This window comes from Panulirus ornatus, chromosome 3 (assembly GCF_036320965.1).
Source record: "Panulirus ornatus isolate Po-2019 chromosome 3, ASM3632096v1, whole genome shotgun sequence".
Lineage (NCBI taxonomy): Eukaryota > Metazoa > Arthropoda > Malacostraca > Decapoda > Palinuridae > Panulirus > Panulirus ornatus.
This window is the reverse complement of record NC_092226.1, coordinates 6,115,553-6,140,614: the sequence shown is the minus strand read 5'-3', so window position 1 is coordinate 6,140,614 and position 25,062 is coordinate 6,115,553. Positions and strand designations below refer to the sequence as shown.

Below are 25,062 nucleotides of genomic sequence, written 5' to 3'. Positions count from 1 at the left end.
TCTCATGCGCTGAATCAGAACGGCGCCACTGGTCGAGAAGGGCTGCGTGGTTTTGCCTGGCCCCACCTGACCACTACCGCGCGACTGGGATCCTCCCCCCCTTCCATGGCCGTAGGTCCTTGATCCAGCTCTGTCCTCTGTCCATTTCTGCAGCATTCGCGGTGTCTCGATTCTTAACCCTCCCTTCTCTGGACACCATCTGACTACCTCCTCCCCTGATCTTCAACTTCTCTATGAAACCCAGCTGTCCAAGGCTGCTTCTCCTCTCCACTATCAGATCACCAATCAAAATCTCCATCGTAGTTTCTACTCCAAGGACGGACTTTGCACCTACTGTTGCATCAAAACATTTATTTTTCGTCTCGTGGATCTTAAGCCTCCTTAGTAACCATCTAGCTCAAAACCTCTCTGTCCTCAATTGCTTTACTTTTGTGCTCCATTCATTCCCGTATCCCTGTTGCCTTCCCCCAATTCCTTCAGCTGTCCACAGTTCTTCGACTGCTTGACCTCCTGTCACGAAACTTTGTTCTCTTTACGTCTAAACTGCAAGGATGATCCTGGTAGAGCTGAGGTCCTTTCTCTTTCTCCTCTTTCACGAGGTGGAACAAATGATTAAGCACCCTGCAAGACTTCCCGACTATCACAACCAATTTTTTTTTCAACTCGCTTGACCACTTTTGTCACCTCAGAACCCTACCACTACACATACACCATTTCAGCTTCCCCTTAGGATCTTTTAAATACAATCGTACTTCTGTTTCTTCTACGTTCCCGTCAATACGTCAAAACTTTGGCACTTTAGGGAAAGCTCAGTGGCCATCCTTGTTCAGATTCTTAATTGACGTTCCCCGGGATGGGTACTGCTTCCCTGGCCACGATGCCTCGTGTTGTGCTGTCACATGATAGAAATCATCCTGTCTGCGATGGAGTCTTACATCTGATCTTTACCTAAATCTTTCTACCCTCAAGAAAGGCTATGGACTAGGCTATGAAACTCTTCCCTTCCTCTGAAACCTTCTCTGCTGTCATTTCTGCTCGGCATGACTATAAAGATGTTCTTTATAAAGTCTAAAACGCCTTCCTGAGAATAAGGCGTGTTGACTTGAAGACTTCTTCTGCTGAAAACTCGTTTTGATCCTTAAAATAAACATGTCCAACAACTTCTCCTTCATCCTGAGTAATCTATCATTTGCACACCAAATGATAAAAGCTGGGCGTGGGATTGAGCGATCTGGTAATCGGCCAATAGGCATTGACCGAGTAGTACCCCAGGCCTTCAGGGAGATAGAGAGAGAGACCGAGATGTACAGGAAATGACTCAAACTTGGGTTAACCCTGGACCCCATATGGCCCGAGGACCCTGGTTACTCTCACGTCCACCTCTGGACGAAAGTAGCCCTTTTCTAAACCTCATTTTGCTCTAACTCAACCACTCTGGATGATTGTACTGCTAATTCTCCTCCTCCATCTCCTGTACTATCTCTTATAGTCTCCTGTTGCAGGGGTCGTCCAGGTAATCTCCCAGTTCCAGGTGGACAAGTCGCATGGCCCCCAAGATGGCATGCCTCCTCCTCCTCGAGTCCTCATGAGGTGTTATTCTGATCGAGTTCCGATCCTTATTCTCCTGTTTCACCTACGTCTTAAAAAACCTGACTTTTCCCTATTCTCGGAGGAGTCTCTTGGTACAGCCCCACCCATCCTTAAGACTGAAGGCCGCTCTAACCTGTCAAAGTATCGCCTCGTTGCTCTCACTCATGCTATTGTCAAAGACTTCGAAACTCTCCTTAACCTTCACTTTCTCAAACACTGACATTTCCCCGTTCCCTTCTTTCAGATCACCAGCGCGGATTTTGCAGTGCTAGATTTACCGGTGATTTCTCTTATGCAACTCGCCTCTGGTCCTCCTCTCATGGATTTTCAAGATTTTATCGTCGACCTCAACTACATCTTAGCATCTGAAAGGGTATGTGATAAGTCTTTTGTCTTCTAAATTCCTTTCCTTTGTTGTTGTTTTTTTTTCTGCTTCTCTCCGCTCCTTTATGTATAGTTTCATCTCTGACTGTTCCACTGTAGTGATAATCAATAGAGTGACGTCACCCTCTTATCCTATCAGTAATGGTGTTCTTCAGGATTCTGTCCTGTCACCTACTCTTTTCTCCCAATGAATTATCTCTATTCACTCTTATGCTGATTCGACTTTACCAAATTTAACTCATTTTCCTTACCTACCTCCCTTATACTTGTTCTTTTTCCCGAACTGAACTCATTTTCTCTCTCATTTTGAACCTGTATAGCATCCCAGGATGAGGAAGCAGTAACGTAGTGAAATCTAAGTCAAAACGAAATTTTTCCTTATTTCTCAAAGAACCGTTACTTCCCTGTGTTCAGTTTCAAAATCAATTTCAAAACACTTGTTCAGATCCAAAACACCCTTTTAAAACATTTCTTTGCTAACATAAACATGTTCGTCCTAGCCGTATCCTCCACTCTGTCTTTGGAACCTCACATTATCAACAGAAAGTCTGCTTCTAAAAAGATGGCTAAGGTTGCTGGATATATATGTAGGTGTCATGATTATTTTTCCTCTGAGCAGTTATTTCATGTGTACGGGTGTTACATTCCGTCAAGCGTGGCTCTTTCTCCACATACCTATTGACCAAAGTGGAATAAAAATTCTCCACATCTCACTTATTTTCATGGTATCACCTCTCTCCCCCACCTTCCATTGTTGCTGCTTTATCTCTTTCTCTGTTGCACAGGTATCATTTCGGCCACCGTTCTCGTAAGCTGTCTCCATGTGTCCCCATCCCCGAAGGCTTGGACCCAGGGTAAGTGTATGGTTGCTCGCTGCTTCCCCATGATTTTTGTGTGTAGACCAGCCACTCGAGGACTGGTCGTTATGATACACCTCCTTCCCTCAATTTTAGTCCTCCTCTCCGTCTCTTTCCCCTCTTCATATAACCTTTCTACCTTGAAGAGAGATCTACAAACACCTACAGAGCCCTGTACTTTCTTTTTCATTGGTTTGCTCGTGCCAAGTCGGTCTCTCTCTCTCTCTCTCTCTCTCTCTCTCTCTCTCTCTCTCTCTCTCTCTCTCTCTCTCTCTCACACACACACACACACACACACACACACATAAACTACAAAGTGTCAGTGAAGTGATGAAACACAGAATGGATTGATTAATCGATTCAAAGAATGACACACTGATCAATGACAGTTGCATGCAGAGTGTGTGCAGAAAGTGCAAAATAACCATACTTATTCTCTCCCTTATACTTATGTTTCCCAGCTAGAGGATGTCTCCTCGCCTAGTGTTGCTATTTGCACTAGTTACTGGTGAGGTAGGATATCAGAGGGTCTATGATAGGCAGGCTTAGCTATTTACATTCGCCCTGTCAGGCATATTGTGTAGTCAGAATATTTCACAAATCTTCATCGAAACCGTCGTCATAGCGTCATGCATAGCATGTCAGTATACAGTCTTGCTGTATGATAGACCCATGGTCGGTGAGTGGGGGAACGTAGTATTGTTCGTCTCTTAAGGACAGACCTTTTGTCGTGGTGGGGCTTCGAACTTTTTGTCTTCCTGTAAGCCTGTGTGCCAACTAGAGAATTTGAATTGATCGACCTGCCCCTTGAGGGAAGGATGAGCAAGTGGGTTTGGCTGTGGGCCAAGATTGTTACGCCCAGGATTCGAACCTGAGGCTTAAATCAGGGTCACTGACGCTAACCACTGCGCCATTCCCACATATTTTTACAGTTAGGAACTCATTATATGTGTGTGTGTGTGTGTGTGTGTGTGTGTGAAGACAGAATACAAAATTATATTAAACCTAAGGCATTTTCTTCTGAAATGCCATTTTCTTTGAGCCTCTAATTCGTTCATGTTGATATATATTGAAGACTGAATCTAACTCCTCTGTTCTCACTGGACAGACAAGACATGTCCACCTACAGTCAGGATATGGTGTCCCCAGACATCAGCATTAGAGCCGGGTGTCGTCCTAGTGATCCACACAAGTGTCCTCGGACACTCCTACTAAGCCTATGTGTCCTACTGATCCACAGTTAGTCTCCTCAGACATCACAGCGAGACCCGGGTCGTGTCCCAGTGATCCATGGCAGGTCCATTGAATGGCTTGCTCGGCGACGACTTAACGGAATTTGAGCAAATTTTTATAAATTTTATTAACGATTTTAATAATTTATATATAATACACACACACACACACACACACACACACACATATATATATATATATATATATATATATATATATATATATATATATATAAGGAGAATGCTTTGGTAAACAGGGAAGAGGTAGTAAAAGCTTTGCGGAAGATGAAAGCCGGCAAGGCAGCGGGTTTGGATGGTATTGCAGTGGAATTCATTTAAAAAGGGGGTGACTATTGTTGACTGGTTGGTAAGGTTATTTAATGTATGTATGACTCATGGTGAGGTGCCTGAGGATTGGCGGAATGCTTGCATAGTGCTATTGTACAAAGGCAAAGGGGATAAGAGTGAGTGCTCAAATTACAGAGGTATAAGTTTGTTGAGTATTCCTGGGAAATTGTATGGGAGGGTATTGATTGAGAGGGTGAAGGCATGTACAGAGCATCAGATTGGGGAAGAGCAGTGTGGTTTCAGAAGTGGTAGAGGATGTGTGGATCAGGTGTTTGCTTTGAAGAATGTATGTGAGAAATACTTAGAAAAGCAAATGGATTTGTATGTAGCATTTCTGGATCTGGAGTAGGCATATGATAGAGATGCTCTGTGGAAGGTATTAAGAATATATGGTGTGGAAGGCAAGTTGTTAGAAGCGGTGAAAAGTTTTTATCGAGGATGTAAGGCATATGTACGTGTAGGAAGAGAGGAAAGTGATTGGTTCTCAGTGAATGATGGTTTGCGGCAGGGGTGCGTGATGTCTCCATGGTTGTTTAATTTGTTTATGGATGGGGTTGTTAGGGAGGTGATATGCAAGAGTTTGGAAAGAGAGGCAAATATGCAGTCTGTTGTGGATGAGAGAGCTTGGGAAGTGAGTCAGTTGTTGTTCGCTGATGATACAGCGCTGGTGGATGATTCGGGTGAGAAACTGCAGAAGCTGGTGACTGAGTTTGGTGTAACGTGTGAAAGAAGAAAGCTGAGAGTAAATGTCAATAAGAGCAAGGTAAGTTTGAACGGAGAAAAACTGGAGGAAGTGAAGTATTTTAGATATCTGGGAGTGGATTTGGCAACGGATGGAAACCATGGAAGCGAAAGTGAATCATGGGATGGGGGAGGGGGCGAAAGTTTTGGGAGCGTTGAAAAATGTGTCGAAGTCGAGAACGTTATCTTGGAAAGCAAAAATGGGTATGTTTGAAGGAATAGTGGTTCCAACAATGTTATATGGTTGCGAGGCATGGACTATACATAGAGTTGTGCGGAGGAAGTTGGATGTGCTGGAAATAAGAGGTTTGAGGACAATAGATAGATAGATAGATATATTCGAAATGAATTTCTAAGAATATTTTCATGTGTATTATGAGCACTGAATAGCCTCAGAAGCTCCAGTGCTTGGCTTGTAATCGAATCCAAGTCCAAATAATCTCCACAGTCTGTGGCCACAACCACCATCAAGTCCCAGGGTGTATCCATAACCCATGTTTGTTAACCATCCCATCACACCCACAAATACACTGTTACAGCAACAATTGAATATGCAAATTTGTGATCATAGCGGCCATTGGCGACTGTGCCGAGGTTTAAGATGAAAAATAGATGTACTTTGTCTTCATCAGGAATAACAAAACAATGCCTTCGATATGTGGTGACTGGCTGGCTGGCTGGCTCTCTCTCTCTCCCTTCTCATACCCCACCTGCCGACACTTTTTAGTATTCTCCAGGCGATCTCCAGTGAGTGACCTCCCCTTGTGACTGGCCAACAGCAGCCTTGGCCTATAGATGACTTTCAAAATGTCCTGGGTAACACCAGGACTTTCATAGCAATTGGTCGTGCGATAATATATATAGATAGATAGGACGTCTCTTCGTTGTATATCAACTGATGTCTTTTTTCTCTTATTTCCCCTGATGATGTGATTACATGAAAGTTTACTTAGGAACTTCTTTCATTTCTCAGTGGACTCATTGGAATATATATATATATATATATATATATATATATATATATATATATATATATATATATATATATATATATCACTTTGCGGTGCAGAGCACACTTTCAAAGACGAATAAGTGTCTATGAAACACCATGTAAAAAAGACAACTTTATTCATATATGACTCAATAAGATACAAAATAATTAACACTACCATAATAATCACTTTCCCATACAATATGCATAAAACACCGTGCGCGCCGGGAGGCCGCGCGCATACACATGCGCACAAACCCCGGACAACACACAACTTACCAACCCCCACAAACAGGAGACACGCTTGCTTCACGGGACGCTCGTTGAAGGGATTACGATAAATAGTTCCCAGATCACAAAACTTGTTTCTATGATAATTGGTCCAGAACCGGGGAATGGATATAAATTTTTTTTTTTACGAGTCGGTTGCAGGAGGTAAATAAAATGGGTGGCATCATCCATTACTCTTCAGGGATCTTCAAATTGTATACGACGGGAGGGGAGGGAGGGGAAATAATGAGGCGGTTTGTGCATGTGACTTTTTTCTCTTTTTTTGAATGGGTCTGAGGGTGGGAAATATGGGATTCGTATGTGCGCCACTGTGCGTGGGACAGAACATAGAGGGTATGCTCACGCATTATCACAGACAAGGAGAGGGGGCCTGCCCCTCTCGTGGGGTTGTAGGCCACGACAACCACCAGGGTATATATATATATATATATATATATATACTTATGTTAAACTGCTGAATGAAGCCTTCCTTCGCCCTGCCGGAGCCATTCTACCACCCTTCACAACATCTGACGCAGGACTGGAGGTCATTATCTCCTCCCTCTGACGTGAGAGAAAGAAAGGAAAGGGGGGTGGTGGTGACGATGATGATGATGAACGTCGTCTTTTGACACCACGCACACCCCATCCTCTATCGTCTGAGAGTCCTACAGGGACTCTATAGTTGTGACTAGTGCCTGAGGATGAGAGGCGCTCTACGCGTTGACCTCCTCCTGGTAACGATCTGTGATGTAGGTGGCCGTGTCGGTGAGGTTGTTCAGGCAGGTGTGAAGCCCAATCAGGTGGGTCCTGAGGGTGTCCATCATCGACATCTCGCTGCCATCCTCGCCCTCCACGCCAGAGTCGCCTCCCTCGCTCATGTCGCAGCCGCCTTCACTCTCCCCATCAGAGGTGGAGGACGTGATGGAGATGGAGGAGAGGGTGCTCTGCCTCCTCATGTGACCCTTGACATGGTTGGTGTTGGGGGTCACAGACGCAGGGTCCGACCAGCGGGCGCTGTTGGAGAGGAGAGACGGCGGGCTGTTGCTTTCGCTCTCCTCCTCGTCGTTGGAGGTAGGGCCCCAGATGAGGTCGTTCTTGACGGAGTTGAGGGCAGTGTAGAAGTTGTAGGGGTTGGCACCGCCACGCATGAGCAGTGGCACCTTCTGTGAGGTCTTTGCTGTGTCGACATCCACGTCCAGCAATCTGATGGGGGGGGGGGAAGAGATCAACAAAAGGTTACCCACACGGTCAAAACCAGACGCATTTCAGGTCCTTACCATTATATATTAGTTCTACCTACACAGAAGCTCAATCCATTTGGTAAACACTTTCCTTATCCTGGACGACAAATATGGTATTATCTAATTGGAGATAACGACCCATATGTCTAATCATACAATACTCCATAACCACAGATGATACGCTGTGATAAAGTCTCACCCAGTGAATACCTTTGGTTTGAATATGATCATCATCATCCTATCAGTCTAGTCAGAACCCACGTTCATCCTCTCTCTCTCTCTCTCTCTCTCTCTCTCTCTCTCTCTCTCTCTCTCACGGTCATCGCCACCACTACCCTGGCAATACATCCCTACCCACACGAGTGCCACGTCTTCCATCTCCATTCCATTTCCCAGTCATCGTCGCCTACCACAGAGTGGCTCATACTCAAGTAAATGAACCATTTAGCGGTCTTCGCATAGCTTACTACTTCACTACAGGGACTGGATGAAGACGACTCTCTCCATCCAAAGGCCCACCAAGTGTATATGAATCTATTCAGGTTATCTATAGCACCCGTTAAGTCATCCTTACTTTACATAACACGTAAGTGTTGCACATAATCTATCCCACCTGGTAAGTTACCCTTACTTTACATGACACTTTGTGTTGCACATAGGGCCACTCTCTTTAACAGAGTAAGTCTCTACCACCATTCTACTGATGGTGAACACGTCGAAGTGATATGAGAGGTCGTCTCACGTCTAGCCCTGAGGGACAAATACTTTCAACCTAATGATCCATTATCTTGTATAACTACTATCAACAGCCTATACCCATCTATCACTATCCATCCTCCTCCTACCCACTGCCACACTTATCCACACCTATATATGTATCAGCCAACATCCCTGCAGCTACTGCCTAAAACTCTACTACACCTACTTTGTAACTTGGGGATTTTATGTAAAGTTACAACTAACTATGTGCAAGGAAACATGAATTTCGCAGACAAAGTGCAACCAGTGAAGGTACAAAATAAGTATAATCAATTCAACGTTCGTATGAATGGATTTGAGAATGAATACTGAGAGTGGGCGCTGGAAAGGTGTCCCAGGAATTTGGCAGCGAGAGCCGCGAAAGAGCTTGAGGGGGAAAGTACTACTCCTAGTACGTGACGCTACAAGAAATGTATTAAGAGAGTCTAAAGGTAAAACTAGCGAGAGTGTGGAGGAGTGAGGTTAAGAGATGGTGGTGGTGTAGTGTGTGGTGCTGTTGAGAAAGTGCATGCATGACAAGGCTCTCTCACCTGCATGGCACCATGACGGTCTCGTTCATGTTGTTCACGGCCTTGACAAAGCGGTCCATGGCGCACAGGATGGACTGGGACGAGAAGTCCGACAGCTCGTCGTTCTTGGTCATCCTGACGCCACTGTTGACAGATAAAGAGAGACAGGTTAAGACACAAATATCATTCCGATAGACACGCAAATATTTGTGTTATACACATGCCCGAAGCTGTCCTACATCACGATGAATATATTGGGCAAAACATTCCAAAGAACCAGCCAAGGATGTTAAGTAAATATCAAATCCTGAAGAGTCCAGCTTTAAAGCACCTTAGAACTACTTGTATAAACTATATAAACTTCGACAGTCCAGTCTTAAAGTACCTTAGAACTAATTATGTAAACTACAAAACTTGGAGAATGCCCTGTTTCCAACCTCCTGTCCCTCTCCACATGAAATACAACAAACCCGGCGTGATTCATTCATAGACGGATCATCTCGTTTCTGCCCTGGTGGTTCCAGCTCCCGTTCAACCCTACACTACCGACTGGGGGTTACCCGTTCGATCCTACGCTAATGGTGAAATGATGGGGGAAGGGGGTATTTAAAGTGCCTTACACGGCCCTGACCGCCCGTACAGTTTCGTGGGGGACAAGGCATACAAGACACCCTAGTATCATAGTCCCCTGTTTACCTTGTCCTCCACGAGGGTACATATCCAAACACGTTCCCTCGGTTCTTCAGAAGCCGTCCAAGGACATGGTGGGACAAAGCATTCTACGTACGAGCCTATGATGTATAACAAGATATACAATATATGGATGTATACACTGGAGGTATGGGCCTGAACCCACTCAAACGAAGGGCGAGGAACGCCAATACCACCACACCCAGCTAATATTGAAGACCTCCTCATGTAGGGCCCCTCAACGTGCGTTGGCACTGCACGACCTTAAAGTGTACCTGCCCAGGTGTATGGCGAGGGGACGTGTCCTGCATCTGGCGCCCCCTACAGGCGAGGCGTTGTCTCGCATGCACAGCCGGCCTGTACGAATGGGTTCTGGATTTCTCTTTCTCCTAATACTCGAGGCTTGGGAAAGGGGAGGCTCCCATGCTTCAACAAGAACAGATGGAAGTGGGGGACGAGTTCATCAATATATATATATATATATATATATATATATATATATATATATATATATATATATATATATATATATATATATGATAAGATTTGAAGTTGGTAAGGTAAGTGAGAAACTGAAAAGATGGGAACAGGAGGATCAAACATGGATAGTGGAGACGGAGAGAGTAACATAGGAGAAATGTGTCGAGAGGTTCAGATAAACCAGTCCTACAAGAGCCACAGTGAAGCGGTTCGTACAGCAAATCCAAGGGAAGCCGTGTTATAATAATTCTTTAACAGTAGGCAGTGTCCCGAACAAATACAAATGCTAAACATTTCTCACTGTAGCTTACTGTAGACGAGAAAGTAGAAATGGTGTCTTGAAAATTCTGAAGGGTTCGTATATAAAATGCCCAAGCCCAACCGTTCAATTACAGATTAATAGTAAGTGCAAAAAAACTCATTCATTAATCCGATAATATCCCGACTAATATATTATGCATCACTAGCATCTCGCGGCACTCTTTAAGAAACCTCATCGATTCAAAATGCATTTAGTCCATTACAGAAAAGAGTAACAGGAACATCGCCATAAAAAGAAGTTATCAATGTTTCATCAAAGCGTAACGTTAGTGGACAGATGGCTGAGCAAGAATTGCTTAAAACATCACCCTAGATTTACCTAATAATGTCCTCGTGCCTCAGTTAAGAATGAGTGAGAAACCTACCCTACTTCACACAGAGCAAACATTTGTCCTTGAAGAGTTCACAAGTTACATGACCAACCGTAAAACTTGTGTCCTCCCATTTACTCAACATGTCCCTGTTACATCAGCAATACACAGCGTGGGGAACGGAGGAAGTTGGGAAATGTGTACACCACGAAACACAAGGACACCTATGTGCTACATTCTCCATCCACTTCCTCTGGGTCCCCCTAACTAATACGACTGGGAACATGCATCCACTGGCCACAAAACATTCCCCAATGTCTTAATAAACTAGAAACATTAAAGAAGACTCTTGTTTCATGGTGATCAAACCACAGGGGGCGACAAGGGATATTTCAACTTGGCCAATATTAAGTTACCCAGTCACCAGGGTTGGCCTACGGGTCACTTGAGTTCCGATTGGAGGAGGGTTGTGGTTCAGGGGGAGTTATCTCACCTGTTGTCCTCACTGCCGGTGTTGTAGTAGTTGTCGACGGAGTTGTACAGCATTGTGTTACAGGTGACAGACACTTTACGGGTGATTTGACTTGTCATTTCCCAGATATACCACCACCTCTTCTCTTCACCCCACCTCTTAAAAACACTGACACTATGCCAATTCCAGTGCTAACAGAGTCACGAGTTTTTACACCTCCAGGCTCGAGTGTTCACTTTCCAGAGAAAAAAGAAGTTTTCTCAAGTTCGAGTTGAAGACGGGGATGAAAGTCCGCGCCTCTATACACACACACACAAGACTTGTGTGGATGCGTTGTGGGTCTGGTAAGGCACAGAGATAGACTTGCCAGGGCGCTCAGGCTGACTGTGTTCGTTGGCTCGGCCCACCCGTGTATATACAGGCCGCTCCCCCCCCTCGCTCCTCCCACTCTTCATCACCCCACGAACACGCGCACCCCTCCCCCCCCCTCCACCAACCACCACGCCCCCTTCCCCTCCACCACCACACAGACACACAGACACAGGTGGGGGGTTGAGACCGACATCACACATCAGACCAGCCCAGATACACCACCAATTACGTAAGCGAGCGTCCTGGGGGGGAGGAGGCGCTTGAGGTAATCATAATTATAATCAGCAGACGATAATAATCTTAGTACAACAGGCCGGTAATATCAAATGCTCTTGAGATCAATTGATGGGTTCATCCCCTGATTCCCCAGCCGACTGGCTAACGTCTTCTTGTATACAATGATAATAATGATAAAGGTATTACAGTAATCATAATAATGATAATAATAATAATAATAATAATAATAAAGTGCGGCTGAAGGCTGATAATTACATAGTACATACAGACAAACACTGTGCGGTATATAAACTGTAGGACAGGTGTTTCAATGAGCTGTTTTTTTTTTTCAAATCAAAGAAAGTTTTATTTTCTTAAAGACGAAAGTGAAGGTTACTATATGGGTGTTACCGGGCTCTGCCCGCTCGAGGTTACACCGCGAGTGGAAAACAATCACTTTAGCTGTATCACTTTCTGAGTCGAGTCGAAGAACTTCTCATTCCAAGGAGTCTACATTTTTCCCTGCTACTAGAAGTAGCACAGCCCTGGCGGTGCAATCTCAAAAACGGGTTTCGAGTAGTTATAAACGGCAGAATAATTGTTAATGATGGTCTTAATGGCTGCAGAAGCCGTGGAATGTAAGATGTCCTCACTTCTCATCATACGATACGACAGGTTTAAAGGTATAACAGGCAGTTATGGAGTTCACGAAATTGTTGCCAGGTTGTTTAGGTACAGCAGGCGCTATAGTCTAAGTGGAGACACTGCCAGGTTTAACAGCATCAAAAGCAGGTTTCGCCTCCATGAAGGGGAGTTAGTTCACATAGATACTGCTAGGTTTTAAGGTAAAACAGGGGAGTTAGTTTACATAGATACTGCTAGGTTTTAAGGTAAAACAGGGGAGTTAGTTTACATAGATACTGCTAGGTTTTAAGGTAAAACAGGGGAGTTAGTCTACATAGACACTGCTAGGTTTTAAGGTAAAATAATGACGTTAGTCTACATAGATATTGCTAGGTTTTAGATAGATACTTTTGTATATATGGTCGTGTTAATTATAGAAATCATATAGATTGTGGTCAGAGATATGAACACACATTAGATCACTATCAACAACTTAGAATCTATCCAATGTCTATATCTCAAAATCTATCCACAATCAATAACTCAGAATCTATCCACTATCTCAAACTCACAATCTATCCACTATCAATATCTCAATCTATCCATTATCCATATCTCAGAATCTATCCACCATCTATATCTCAGAATCTATACACCACCTGCAGGTCGAAGACGAGTTTATGGTTTTGCCTGGCCACTGGTAATGATGACCTGGCCACTGGTAATGATGACCTGGCCACTGGTGATGATGACCTGGCCACTGGTAATGATGACCTGGCCACTGGTGATGATTATCTGGCCACTGGTAATGATGACCTGGCCACTGGTGATGATTATCTGGCCACTGGTAATGATGACCTGGCCACTGGTAATGGTGACCTGGCCACTGGTAATGATGACCTGACCACTGGTAATGATGACCTGGCCACTGGTAATGATGACCTGACCACTGGTAATGATGACCTGGCCACTGGTGATGATGACCTGACCACTGGTGATGATGACCTACTTGGTCACTGGTAATGATGACTTGGTCACTGGTAATGATGACCTGGCCACTGGTAATGATGACCTGACCACTGGTGATGATGACTTGGTCACTAGTAATGACGACCTGACGGGAAGGGGGGGTGGAGGGTGCTCAATGCACTACACTCCCCCCCCCCCCCTTCCCCGTCGCAAACTGCAGCGGCTTGTACGTACTGGTTCGAGAGAGAGAGAGAGAGAGAGAGAGAGAGAGAGAGAGAGAGAGTGGTTGTGTGTGTGTGTGTGTGTGTGTGTGTGTGTGTATAGGAACCAAGGCTGCCACTGGCACTCCCCTGCAGGGGGCGCGAGGCACCACCATCCGGAACCAACTTGTATGGAAAGTTTTCTCCTAAACACAACAGATACCTACTTACTCACGCGCTTCTCTACCTACTTACTCATCGATTCTCTACCTACTTACTCACCGATTCTCTACCTCATTACTCACCGATTCTCTTCCCACTTACTCAGCCTCGAGAAAACTTACTCAGCGCTTCTCTACCTACTTATTCAACGCTTCTTGGCTCATTCAAGTTACCTCGATTAACCTAACGCACGTCAAGTTAGCTCAACCCTCCCTGATCATCCACCCACTCACACAGCATCTCCGACGTTGGAACGTTTATTGTGTAACGACAACGTTAACCCAGCAGCTTACGTCACACTTGACGTTTATCCAGTCGCTCCTTCGACGTTTTATCAAATACGACAGTCAACTAGCAGACTCTGCAGGCGGGGTTGATAGAGACGTGTGCCTGTGTGGCAATCAGAGGAACGTCTCTCTGTCTGTCTATCTGTCTGGTCCAAACACCTGTCTGTCTGGTTGGCTGTCTTGGCTTGTTGACCTGGTCTGACCTCCAGATAACGAGCGCTGGGCACGCCACCAAGGGAGGGTGGGTCACCAATGGGGTGTGGGAGGGGAGAGGCGTGGCGGGGTGTAGGAGGGGAGAGGCGTGGCGGGGTGTGGGAGGGGAGAGGCGTGGCGGGGTGTAGGAGGGGAGAGGTGTGGCGGGGTGTGGGAAGGGAGGGGTGTGGCGGGGTGTGGGAAGGGAGGGGTGTGGTGGGGAGACGAAGACTGCGGGCGGCGGCGGAGCAACCAGCCAGCTGGCAACCAAACAACACCCCCCCCCCCCCATCAATCAACCCCTGCCTTCCCTCAACCATCCACCAAGTCACGTGGCACCAGTGACGTCACGCCTTCATGCAAGGGGTGACTGCTGGTCAATCCCCTCCTCCTCCTCCTCCTCCCCCCAAACTCACTCTATCTCCCTCACTCCCTCCCCTCAACTCTCTCTCTCTCTCTCTGAAGGGTCAGTATCTCTCAACCTCTCATTTTCTTTGGATCGATGGCCCAATCGTAGAGAACTTGTGGCCCAACCTTTTATTTTTTCTTTTTTTATCTATTTCGTCAACAGATATAAAGTGAACATTCTAATGTCGGGTCGGCACCACAAAACATCTTGAGCAAGACAGACCAACGACGAAGTGGTCTGCTCAAAACTAGTGTGACTCAAAAGCCACAATAAAGTGTTGTGAGTGACGACTCAAAAATATGTATGATGTGAGGGAAGAAGGGGGAGGGGGCGTATTCAGACTTCCATGACGGGGTATTCACACGTCTATGAAGGGGAGGGGGGATATTCAGACTTCCATGGATGGGGGGGAGGGGGGATGGAATATTCAACTTCCATGAGGGGGATATTCAGACTTCCATATGGGGGGGGGGGGTTATTTGGACTTCCATAAAAGATATTCAGACTTCCATGAAGGGGGGGGGGGGTATCCAGACTTCCAAAGGGGTGGATGTTTGGACTTCCAAGGGGTGATATTCAGACTTCTAAGGGAGGTCGAGTGCTTAAGCTGCCTTCAGGTGCTTAAACCAGCCACAGGTGCTCAAGCTGCCCTTGATCAAGAGCTCAAGTTGGCCTCGGGAGCTGAAGTCGGCTCAGGCTTGTCTCAGGGGGCTCAAGCCGGCACCAGGGGGCTTCAAGAGTCGTACTGTTATGCTCCTGCGTCGTGAGGTCTTGCTCATGGGTCGTGCCCAAGGGTCGTGAAAGTCGTGGACGAGGAACGGAGTATTCATCCAAGGAGTCAAAACCGATGAATAACACAGCCTGGTGGTTGTGGAAGGATGACACTCATCATCAACCCTGAACTCTGACCCCTGACCCCAGCTCTCGCAACGCTCTTGATGACTTGACAACAAGTAGAGGAGGGGGACTGGGGGAGGAGTAGTGGCATCCATTACGAGGGTCAGTGGCAGCCAGGCTGGGGAGGGGGAGGAGGAGTAGTGGCACTCATCACGGGGGTCAGTGGGGAGCCAGCCTGGGGGGTGTGGGGAGAAAGTGGGAGACAAGACTGGGGTAACAATGGGGAGAGCCAGCCTGGGGAGGGACTGGGGGAGCCAGCCTGGGGAGGAATAGTAAGAACCAGCCTGGGGGGGTGTGGGGAGAAAGTGGGAGACAAGACTGGGAGGAACAATGTAGAGAGCCAGCCTGGGGTGGAGTTGTGGGAACACACCTGGGGGAATGGCCAGTGGGAACCACTCATACCAGCCCCACACACAACTCCCACCCAAGAAGACACTCATACCCTACACTATGAGGCAACGAAACGAAACAAAAAAAAGAAGAGAAGAAATCGCAGCTGTACCTACTTGACACACACACACACACACAAAATCTTCTCTAGTCTCACTGGTAAGAATTAGATCCTACGGCATTATCATGTAAGGAGACAGGATACCCCAGCAGAGCTGCAAGACAGAGTCTCTCTCTCTCTCACACACACACACACACACCATGAATCATGTCCACTGGGACAAACGTGGAAAAGCGACCCTAACCAGTTTCCACACAAGATTCTGGCACCATCCACATAAGCAATAGTTCAAAACCATTACTACCACCTCTCCTGTACTCTCACGGCCAGCCTCCAAAACACGGTGTAAACCGGAACTCCAAAAGATACCCTGGAAACAGCGAAAAACGACATGGTCAACTCAAAAGACGACGCCAACTGGCACATATTTTGGAGAGGCATCACAAATGAATGTTTGTTTACAGCTAGACGAGAGCGGACGGACACTATAGACAAATTCATGACCTTTACAGCAGATAAGAACACACGCAACACACCTGCCTCCCATAAAACCCTTAACGCACTCAAGGCAGGACGACCCACTTCTTTCTTCCTCCCTCGTCTACCCACTTCTTTCTGCCTCCCTCGTCTACCCCACTTCTTTCTTCCTCCCACGTCTACCCACTTCTTTCTTTTTTCACCTAATCACCCTAGCAAAAGAAGAGGGGAGGGGAAAGGGGGTGGGGGAAGGATGGAGCCATCCTGAGGGGAGTAGGAGCCAGGAAGTGGGGGCAGTGGGAGCCAGTCTAGCGAAGGTGGGGGGCAATGATAAATACTTTGGGGGGGTGGGTGGGTGGGGGCAGTGGAAGCCAGGCTGAGGAAGGGGGGGTGGGGGCAGTAGGAGCCAGCGTGACGGGGGGGGGAGGTGGAGGGGTACTACAAGCCCTGCCATACTTCATCAAAGCTCCAGACACAACACAGGATCTGCAACACAATCGACAAACCCTCAGCCATGTTGTTGTTATACGTGAGAAGTATCATCGTCCACTGTTTGTTTACACGAAGACACACACATGACGTAGATCAATCAACTTGATCCGTTTCCTATAAATACCACATAGGAACTCCATCAGGCGATGACCACAGACTCCATCCTGAACATTAGTGAACAGTTATTTCTTTAACGGATGAATATAAATGACCACCACGATATGAGAAAAAAAAAATTGTTTACGAAGGACATCACACACACAAGAGATATATCAGGAGCACATTCGACCATCCTCGTTGGTCGGTTCTTCATGTACATTCAAACTGGCTCTCAACTCCCACCATCTGGGCACCACAACCTCGGCAACAGGCACTGCCCTGTTGCCACGGTTGGTGCTACACTGATTACACAATGGCCAGTGATTACTAATTTGAGCGTGTGACCTCCACAAGGGCGAGTTGGTCTCATCCCTGCTGCATCAATTACACCTTAGTTACTAACACCACACCCTCCCCCCCACCCACCCACCCCCCGACAGGTTTACCCCCTCCACCGACCCCCCCCCCCCTGCCTCTTGTGCCCTTAGCGACAGAGGCACTGGTAGTAGTAGTGCCAACACTGGCCACGGGTCTCTGGTTAAAAAAATGCCAACACTGCCCACGGGTCTCTGGCCAACAATGCCAGCACCTATCACGGGTCTCTCGCCATCCCAACACTGGCCACGGGTCTTTTAGCAGTGTCAACACCGGCCAAGGGTCTTTCCGGCCACGGGTCTTTAAGCAGTGTCAACAATGGCCATATCTTCTAACAATGCTAACACTGGCCACGGGTCTTCTAGTGATGCCAACACTGGCCACGGGTCTTCTAGTGATGCCAACACTGGCCACGGGTCTTCTAGTGATGCCAACACTGGCCACGGGTCTTCTAGTGATGCCAACACTGGCCACGGGTCTTCTAGTGATGCCAACACTGGCCACGGGTCTTCTAGTGATGCCAACACTGGCCACGGGTCTTCTGTGATGCCAACACTGGCCACGGGTCTTCTAGCAGTGCCAACACTGGCCACGGGTCTTATAGCAGTGCCAACACTGGCCACGGGTCTTCTAGTGATGCCAACACTGGCCACGGGTCTTTTAGCAGTGCCAACACTGGCCACGGGTCTTTTAGCAGTGCCAACACTGGCCACGGGTCTTCTAGTTATGCCAACACTGGCCACGGGTCTTTTAGCAGTGCCAACACTAGCCACGGGTCTTCTAGTTATGCCAACACTGGCCACGGGTCTTCTAGTTATGCCAACACTGGCCACGGGTCTTTTAGCAGTGCCAACACTAGCCACGGGTCTTCTAGTTATGCCAACACTGGCCACGGGTCTTCTAGTTATGCCAACACTGGCCACGGGTCTTTTAGCAGTGCCAACACTAGCCACGGGTCTTCTAGTTATGCCAACACTGGCCACGGGTCTTCTAGTGATGCCAACACTGGCTAGGAGTCTTCTTGCTGTACCAACACGAGAATAAGCACGTCTCACTCCCCCACAAACCCATCATTTCTGACCATGTCCAAAAAGTCTCGTTCTTCGTCAGTCCTTCCCCTACGATCCTACCCACGAGGAAGATGGTGGGGGTGGGGGGTGGCGCCCCATCACACCAGCCAGTGAAGGATCAATGCCAATGGCATCCAGAAGGTTCCTGTGCTTCCTTCTGTAGTACACACACACACACACACACACACACACACACATATCAAAACAATGATGTGGATTAATCAGCTTGGCCAGATGATCCTCATAGCTAACTCTATGGGTTGATCAAGCCATTTTTCCCTCCATCACCATCATCTGTTCACATCAAGATATTCCGATTACAGTGGCGAACTACAGTTGGGTACATACATCTCAACCATCACGACCACCTGTGCACAACAACCTCTGGGAATACAACATACATTTGTCGGTAAAGTACAACATTTATATCACATCCGAGACGGAACTGGCCACTGAATACCCTAATCAAAGCCATCTAATATATATATATATATATATATATATATATATATATATATATATATATATATATATATATATATACACCTATGAGTCCACGGGGGAATTGAAACACGATAAGTTCCCAAGTGCACTTTCGAGTAATAATCACATCATCAGTGCACTTGGGAACTTATCGTGTTTCATTTTCCCCGTTAACTCATAGGAATATCTTGATCACGCACAAATTGTGATCCTTTCTAACATATATATATATATATATATATATATATATATATATATATAGCAGGGTAGACATCACAGGGTAGAAGCGTTGGACGAGGAGAGACCTGATAGTGTGCATACAGTTATCGCGCGACCATGTCGTTATCAGACAAAATAAACACAGACGGGGATCAAATTAAGCAGGTGGCACACGGTGTCGTCATGTTTCTCTACCAGTGATATACAGTTTCAAATTACTGCACCGCGAAAATGTACCGAGCCTGGAAAAGTGACAAAGTGACATAGTGAAGTGATTAAGCAAGGAGACTAAAATGATCGCCTTGCTAGCAAACCCATCATTTCTGATCAAGCATAATGACTGATTATGTCAGTAGTGTTTCAACCAGTTAGATATTAAGATTGCAGTCAGTTCATGCTAACGCACATTTAACTGTCATGTTATGTGTACTCATGTCATTCTCTTTAGGTATTAAATGTAAGAGGGTTATTGGCCTTTCCTTGGCCCACAGGAAAGTGAGTAGTCAAAGTATGCTTGGCACTCCATTGGCCTAGTTGGGTCATTAGTTGACTTAAACCATGGCTATGGGCCCCCATGGCAGTCTCACTTGAACATCATCAACCATCAATAATAATCTCAAGTTGAAACAACTAGTAATAATAACGAACTACAATATCTTTTCTTTTTTCCATTTTCTTTTTTTTTTCGAACCTCTACACATGTGTGTGTGTGTGTGTGTGTGTGTGTGTGTGTGTGTGTGTGTGTGTGTACCCGAGCAAGAATAGATTAGTGAGTGAGTGCTCAAAGACCAGGCTATTAAAAAGATTTGAATTTTACATCATATATCAAGCAGGCTCTCCAGCCTAGGAGGAGTTTTTATGGTCATAATTGGTCCGTCAAACCACTCGTAACACAGGTGTACCGAGATGGCATTTTAATGTACCTTACGACGTACTAAATATAACAACAAAGTAATAATTAGCCAGATAATACAAGAGGTGTTTACAGAATTCAGACAAGTTGCCACTATCAGATATAACAATTATGACAGAGCCGTGACGCATCGATAGGCCATTTTATGAATACATATACATGTATATAAATGCCGTTTGATACATACTCTCTCTCAAAAAGAATGAAAAAAGTGGAAATATCTAAAGATAACAGTTCTTACAGATGACCAGGACTGAGGTGTGTGTGTGTGTGTGTGTGTGTGTGTGTGTGTGTGTGTGTGTGTGTGTGTGTGTGTGTGGAGGGGAGGGGGGTTTGTTCTTCAGCCAAGGTCCTCCCTCTCTCGCCATCTGGGACTGGTACCACCTTGTGATGCCTCAAAGAAAATACGAAAAAAGGAAAAAAAAAAAGGTGTTGGGAACTCTCTCTCTCTCTCTCTCTCTCTCAAAAGTGGGAGAGGAGGTAAAGAAGGTCAGTTGGACCACCACTTTACCACAGCATCCCACCATCCCTTCCTTCCCCACACCCGCCTACAGCCACAGCCACACACACACACACACACACACACACACCCAGCCCGACCGTGCAGCCCCGGCTTCCTTAGCGCCTTCAGGCCTGGCTATTGCCTGGAAAAATGGTCTCTAGCGACATTTGGAAAATGTGTTCAATATAGTGACAAGCTGTCTTGAGAAAACGTCTCGTAATGATGGTGATGACTGTGGTGACTGGTGATGACCGACCGTGGTGATGGTGATTACTAGTGATAGTGATGACTGGTGATGATGATGACTGTGGTGATGGTGATGACCGACCGTGGTGATAGTGATTACTAGTGATAGTGATGACTGGTGATGATGACTGACAGTGGTGATGGTGATGACTGGTGATGGTGACGACTGTGATCAAATGATTATGGTGATATCCGACCGTGGTGTTGGTGACCGTGATGATGACTGGCGCGATGATGAATGTGATGATGATGACAGTCACGAGGGTGACAGTGATGACCAGTGATGGTGAAAGGGTTGATGGTGAGGATGGTGACGAATACTCGCACCGTAGCCACCATCATATCCCACAACCCACGCCCGCCCCACGCCCGCCTCACGCCCCGCCCTTAGCACCTGCCCATAACCCACGCCTGGCCTCCTGCCACGCCCGCCCAACCCTCCAACTGGGCGCGTATTCTCACCATCCATCTACACAACCACAAAAGGGGCAAAATCCGGGTGGGGCCAAGACAGTGTGATGGAACTAGAGGGAGGGATCAGTGTGCAGAGGGAAGAAGGGGGAGGGTGGTCTGGTCAAGGAAAGGGAGGGCAGAAGGGGAAGGGTCATCATGGGAGGGAAATAGATTGTAGCGGAGAGGAGGGAAGCAGAGGAGGGGGGGAGGTGGAGGGAAGGGTTTGTGATCATGGAGAGATCAGGAAGGGTAGAAAGAGAGGGAGGGGGTAAGGTGGAGGTGGTGGTGTGAGTGATCAAGGGAGGGAGATGGAGTGTAGTGGAAGGGGGGGGGGGGTGAGTGTGATCCTGGGATGGAGGAAAAGAGAGGGAGAAAGAAGGGGAGGAGGGGTCGTGATATGGAAAGGACAGCGAGAGTTCAGGGGTGGAGGGAGGAGGTGAGGTGGGGGGGTGATAATGGGTGGGAGATGGAGTGTAGCGGAGGGAGGGAGGGGGAAGGAAAGGGGTGTGTGATCACAGATGAGGATGCGATCATGCAACGAGACGGGAGAGTGGAGTGGTATGGGGTGATGATCGTGGTTGGGGCAAGGGAATGTGGTGTGTGTGTGTGGGGGGGGGGGGGGGGGTGTAATCATGGTAGTTTTCACCAGGCAGCCAATCACAGTGAGGTAAACAACTCTGGCATGGTCTCCCTTACCCACACAGGCAACCACCACGAACACCTTCTGACCTTAACATGACTAACGATGCTGTACATCATTGGAAACACGACATCCCTTCTCCACCACCAAACTGATAATGGTACAGTTGACCTTGATAGCAGACCAGAAGGACACAAAACAAAAATACACAAGTTACCCAAAACAAAAATACAGAAGTTACACAAGACAAAAATACAATAGTTACATTTTATAGTTACGTTTTACGTGTTGAGACAATGTGACACAAAAAGAGACGAAGCATTTTGACAAATTCTGCAAGATCTAGCCTCACGGTGGTAGCTCTGGTTTTCTTATAAATATTTATCAACGCATAAATCATACAGTGTACAACCTACTGTTCTGTGAGTCATAATGCAACTTATCTATTCTTTATTTCGAGAGAGTAATTACTACTAAACAGAACAGCTTTCATAATAAGAAATGCTTCTTGCGCATATACACTTACCATCCCGAACAGCAGAGACAACGGGGGTAGACCAACCCTAACAACAGAGACAACAGGGGTAGACCAACCCTAACAACAGACAACAGGGGGGTAGACCAACCCTAACAGCAGAGACAACGGGGGTAGACCAACCCTAACAACAGAGACAACGGGGGTAGACCAACCCTAACAACAGAGACAACTGAGATAGACCAACCCTAACAACAGAGACAACGGGGGCAAACCAACCCTAACAACAGAGACAACGGGGGTAGACCAACCCTAACAACGGAGACAACGGAGATAGACCAACCCTAACAACAGAGAGAACGGGGGTAGACCAACCCTAACAACAGAGACAACGGGGGTAGACCAACCTAACAACAGAGACAACTGAGATAGACCAACCCTAACAGCAGAGACAACGGGGGTAGACCAACCTAACAACAGAGACAACTGAGATAGACCAACCCTAACAGCAGAGACAACGGGGGTAGACCAACCCTAACAACAGAGACAACTGAGATAGACCAACCCTAACAACGGAGACAACGGAGATAGACCAACCCTAACAACGGAGACAACGGAGATAGACCAACCCTAACAACAGAGACAACTGAGATAGACCAACCCTAACAGCAGAGACAACGGGGGTAGACCAACCCTAACAGCAGAGACAACGGGGGTAGACCAACCTAACAACAGAGACAACTGAGATAGACCAACCCTAACAACAGAGACAACTGAGATAGACCAACCCTAACAGCAGAGACAACGGGGGCAAACCAACCCTAACAACAGAGACAACGGGGGTAGACCAACCCTAACAACAGACAACAGGGGGGTAGACCAACCCTAACAGCAGAGACAACGGGGGTAGACCAACCCTAACAACAGAGACAACTGAGATAGACCAACCCTAACAACAGAGACAACTGAGATAGACCAACCCTAACAGCAGAGACAACGGGGGCAAACCAACCCTAACAACAGACAACAGGGGGGTAGACCAACCTAACAACAGAGACAACTGAGATAGACCAACCCTAACAACAGAGACAACTGAGATAGACCAACCCTAACAACAGAGACAACTGAGATAGACCAACCCTAACAACAGAGACAACTGAGATAGACCAACCCTAACAGCAGAGACAACGGGGGTAGACCAACCTAACAACAGAGACAACTGAGATAGACCAACCCTAACAACAGACAACAGGGGGGTAGACCAACCCTAACAGCAGAGACAACGGGGGCAAACCAACCCTAACAACAGAGACAACTGAGATAGACCAACCCTAACAACAGAGACAACGGGGGTAGACCAACCCTAACAACGGAGACAACGGAGATAGACCAACCCTAACAACAGAGACAACGGGGGTAGACCAACCTAACAACAGAGACAACTGAGATAGACCAACCCTAACAGCAGAGACAACGGGGGTAGACCAACCCTAACAACAGACAACAGGGGGGTAGACCAACCTAACAACAGAGACAACTGAGATAGACCAACCCTAACAACAGAGACAACTGAGATAGACCAACCCTAACAACAGAGACAACGGGGGTAGACCAACCCTAACAGCAGAGACAACGGGGGTAGACCAACCCTAACAACAGAGACAACTGAGATAGACCAACCCTAACAACGGAGACAACGGAGATAGACCAACCCTAACAACAGAGACAACTGAGATAGACCAACCCTAACAACAGAGACAACGGGGGTAGACCAACCCTAACAGCAGAGACAACGGGGGTAGACCAACCCTAACAGCAGAGACAACGGGGGTAGACCAACCCTAACAACGGAGACAACGGAGATAGACCAACCCTAACAACAGAGACAACGGGGGCAAACCAACCCTAACAACAGAGACAACGGGGGTAGACCAACCCTAACAGCAGAGACAACGGGGGTAGACCAACCTAACAACAGAGACAACTGAGATAGACCAACCCTAACAACGGAGACAACGGAGATAGACCAACCCTAACAACAGAGACAACGGGGGTAGACCAACCCTAACAACGGAGACAACGGAGATAGACCAACCCTAACAACAGAGACAACGGGGGTAGACCAACCTAACAACAGACAACAGGGGGGTAGACCAACCCTAACAGCAGAGACAACGGGGGTAGACCAACCCTAACAGCAGAGACAACGGGGGTAGACCAACCTAACAACAGAGACAACTGAGATAGACCAACCCTAACAGCAGAGACAACGGGGGTAGACCAACCCTAACAGCAGAGACAACGGGGGTAGACCAACCTAACAACAGAGACAACGGGGGTAGACCAACCCTAACAACGGAGACAACGGAGATAGACCAACCCTAACAGCAGAGACAACGGGGGTAGACCAACCCTAACAGCAGAGACAACGGGGGTAGACCAACCCTAACAGCAGAGACAACGGGGGTAGACCAACCCTAACAACGGAGACAACGGAGATAGACCAACCCTAACAGCAGAGACAACGGGGGTAGACCAACCCTAACAGCAGAGACAACGGGGGTAGACCAACCCTAACAG

At 47.0% G+C, this 25,062-nt stretch overlaps 2 protein-coding genes across 3 annotated transcripts in view; one reads left to right on the top strand and one right to left on the bottom strand.

Moving 5' to 3' along the window:
• Positions 1–2,780: 2,780 nt before the first annotated feature.
• Positions 2,781–25,062, top strand: part of RpS18 (ribosomal protein S18) — a 112,187-nt gene continuing 89,905 nt past the window's right edge. The window contains 1 exon segment of the mRNA XM_071683070.1: positions 2,781–2,828. Within this exon segment, the coding sequence (XP_071539171.1) occupies positions 2,796–2,828 (33 nt within the window). The 5' untranslated portion in view covers positions 2,781–2,795.
• The window catches only part of LOC139760150 (mid1-interacting protein 1A), a 39,470-nt gene continuing 20,671 nt past the window's right edge, over positions 6,264–25,062 (bottom strand). The window contains exons 1-3 of one of the 2 annotated variants that reach the window (XM_071683047.1): positions 11,221–11,609; positions 8,947–9,069; positions 6,264–7,619 (exon numbers count right to left, since the gene is read on the bottom strand). In XM_071683047.1, coding sequence (XP_071539148.1) covers positions 7,130–7,619; positions 8,947–9,069; positions 11,221–11,318 — 711 coding nt within the window. In that variant the 5' untranslated portion in view covers positions 11,319–11,609 and the 3' untranslated portion in view covers positions 6,264–7,129. Of the gene's footprint in view, positions 7,620–8,946; positions 9,070–11,220; positions 11,610–25,062 lie in introns of those variants that run through there. The other variant, XM_071683057.1, reaches the window with a different exon arrangement.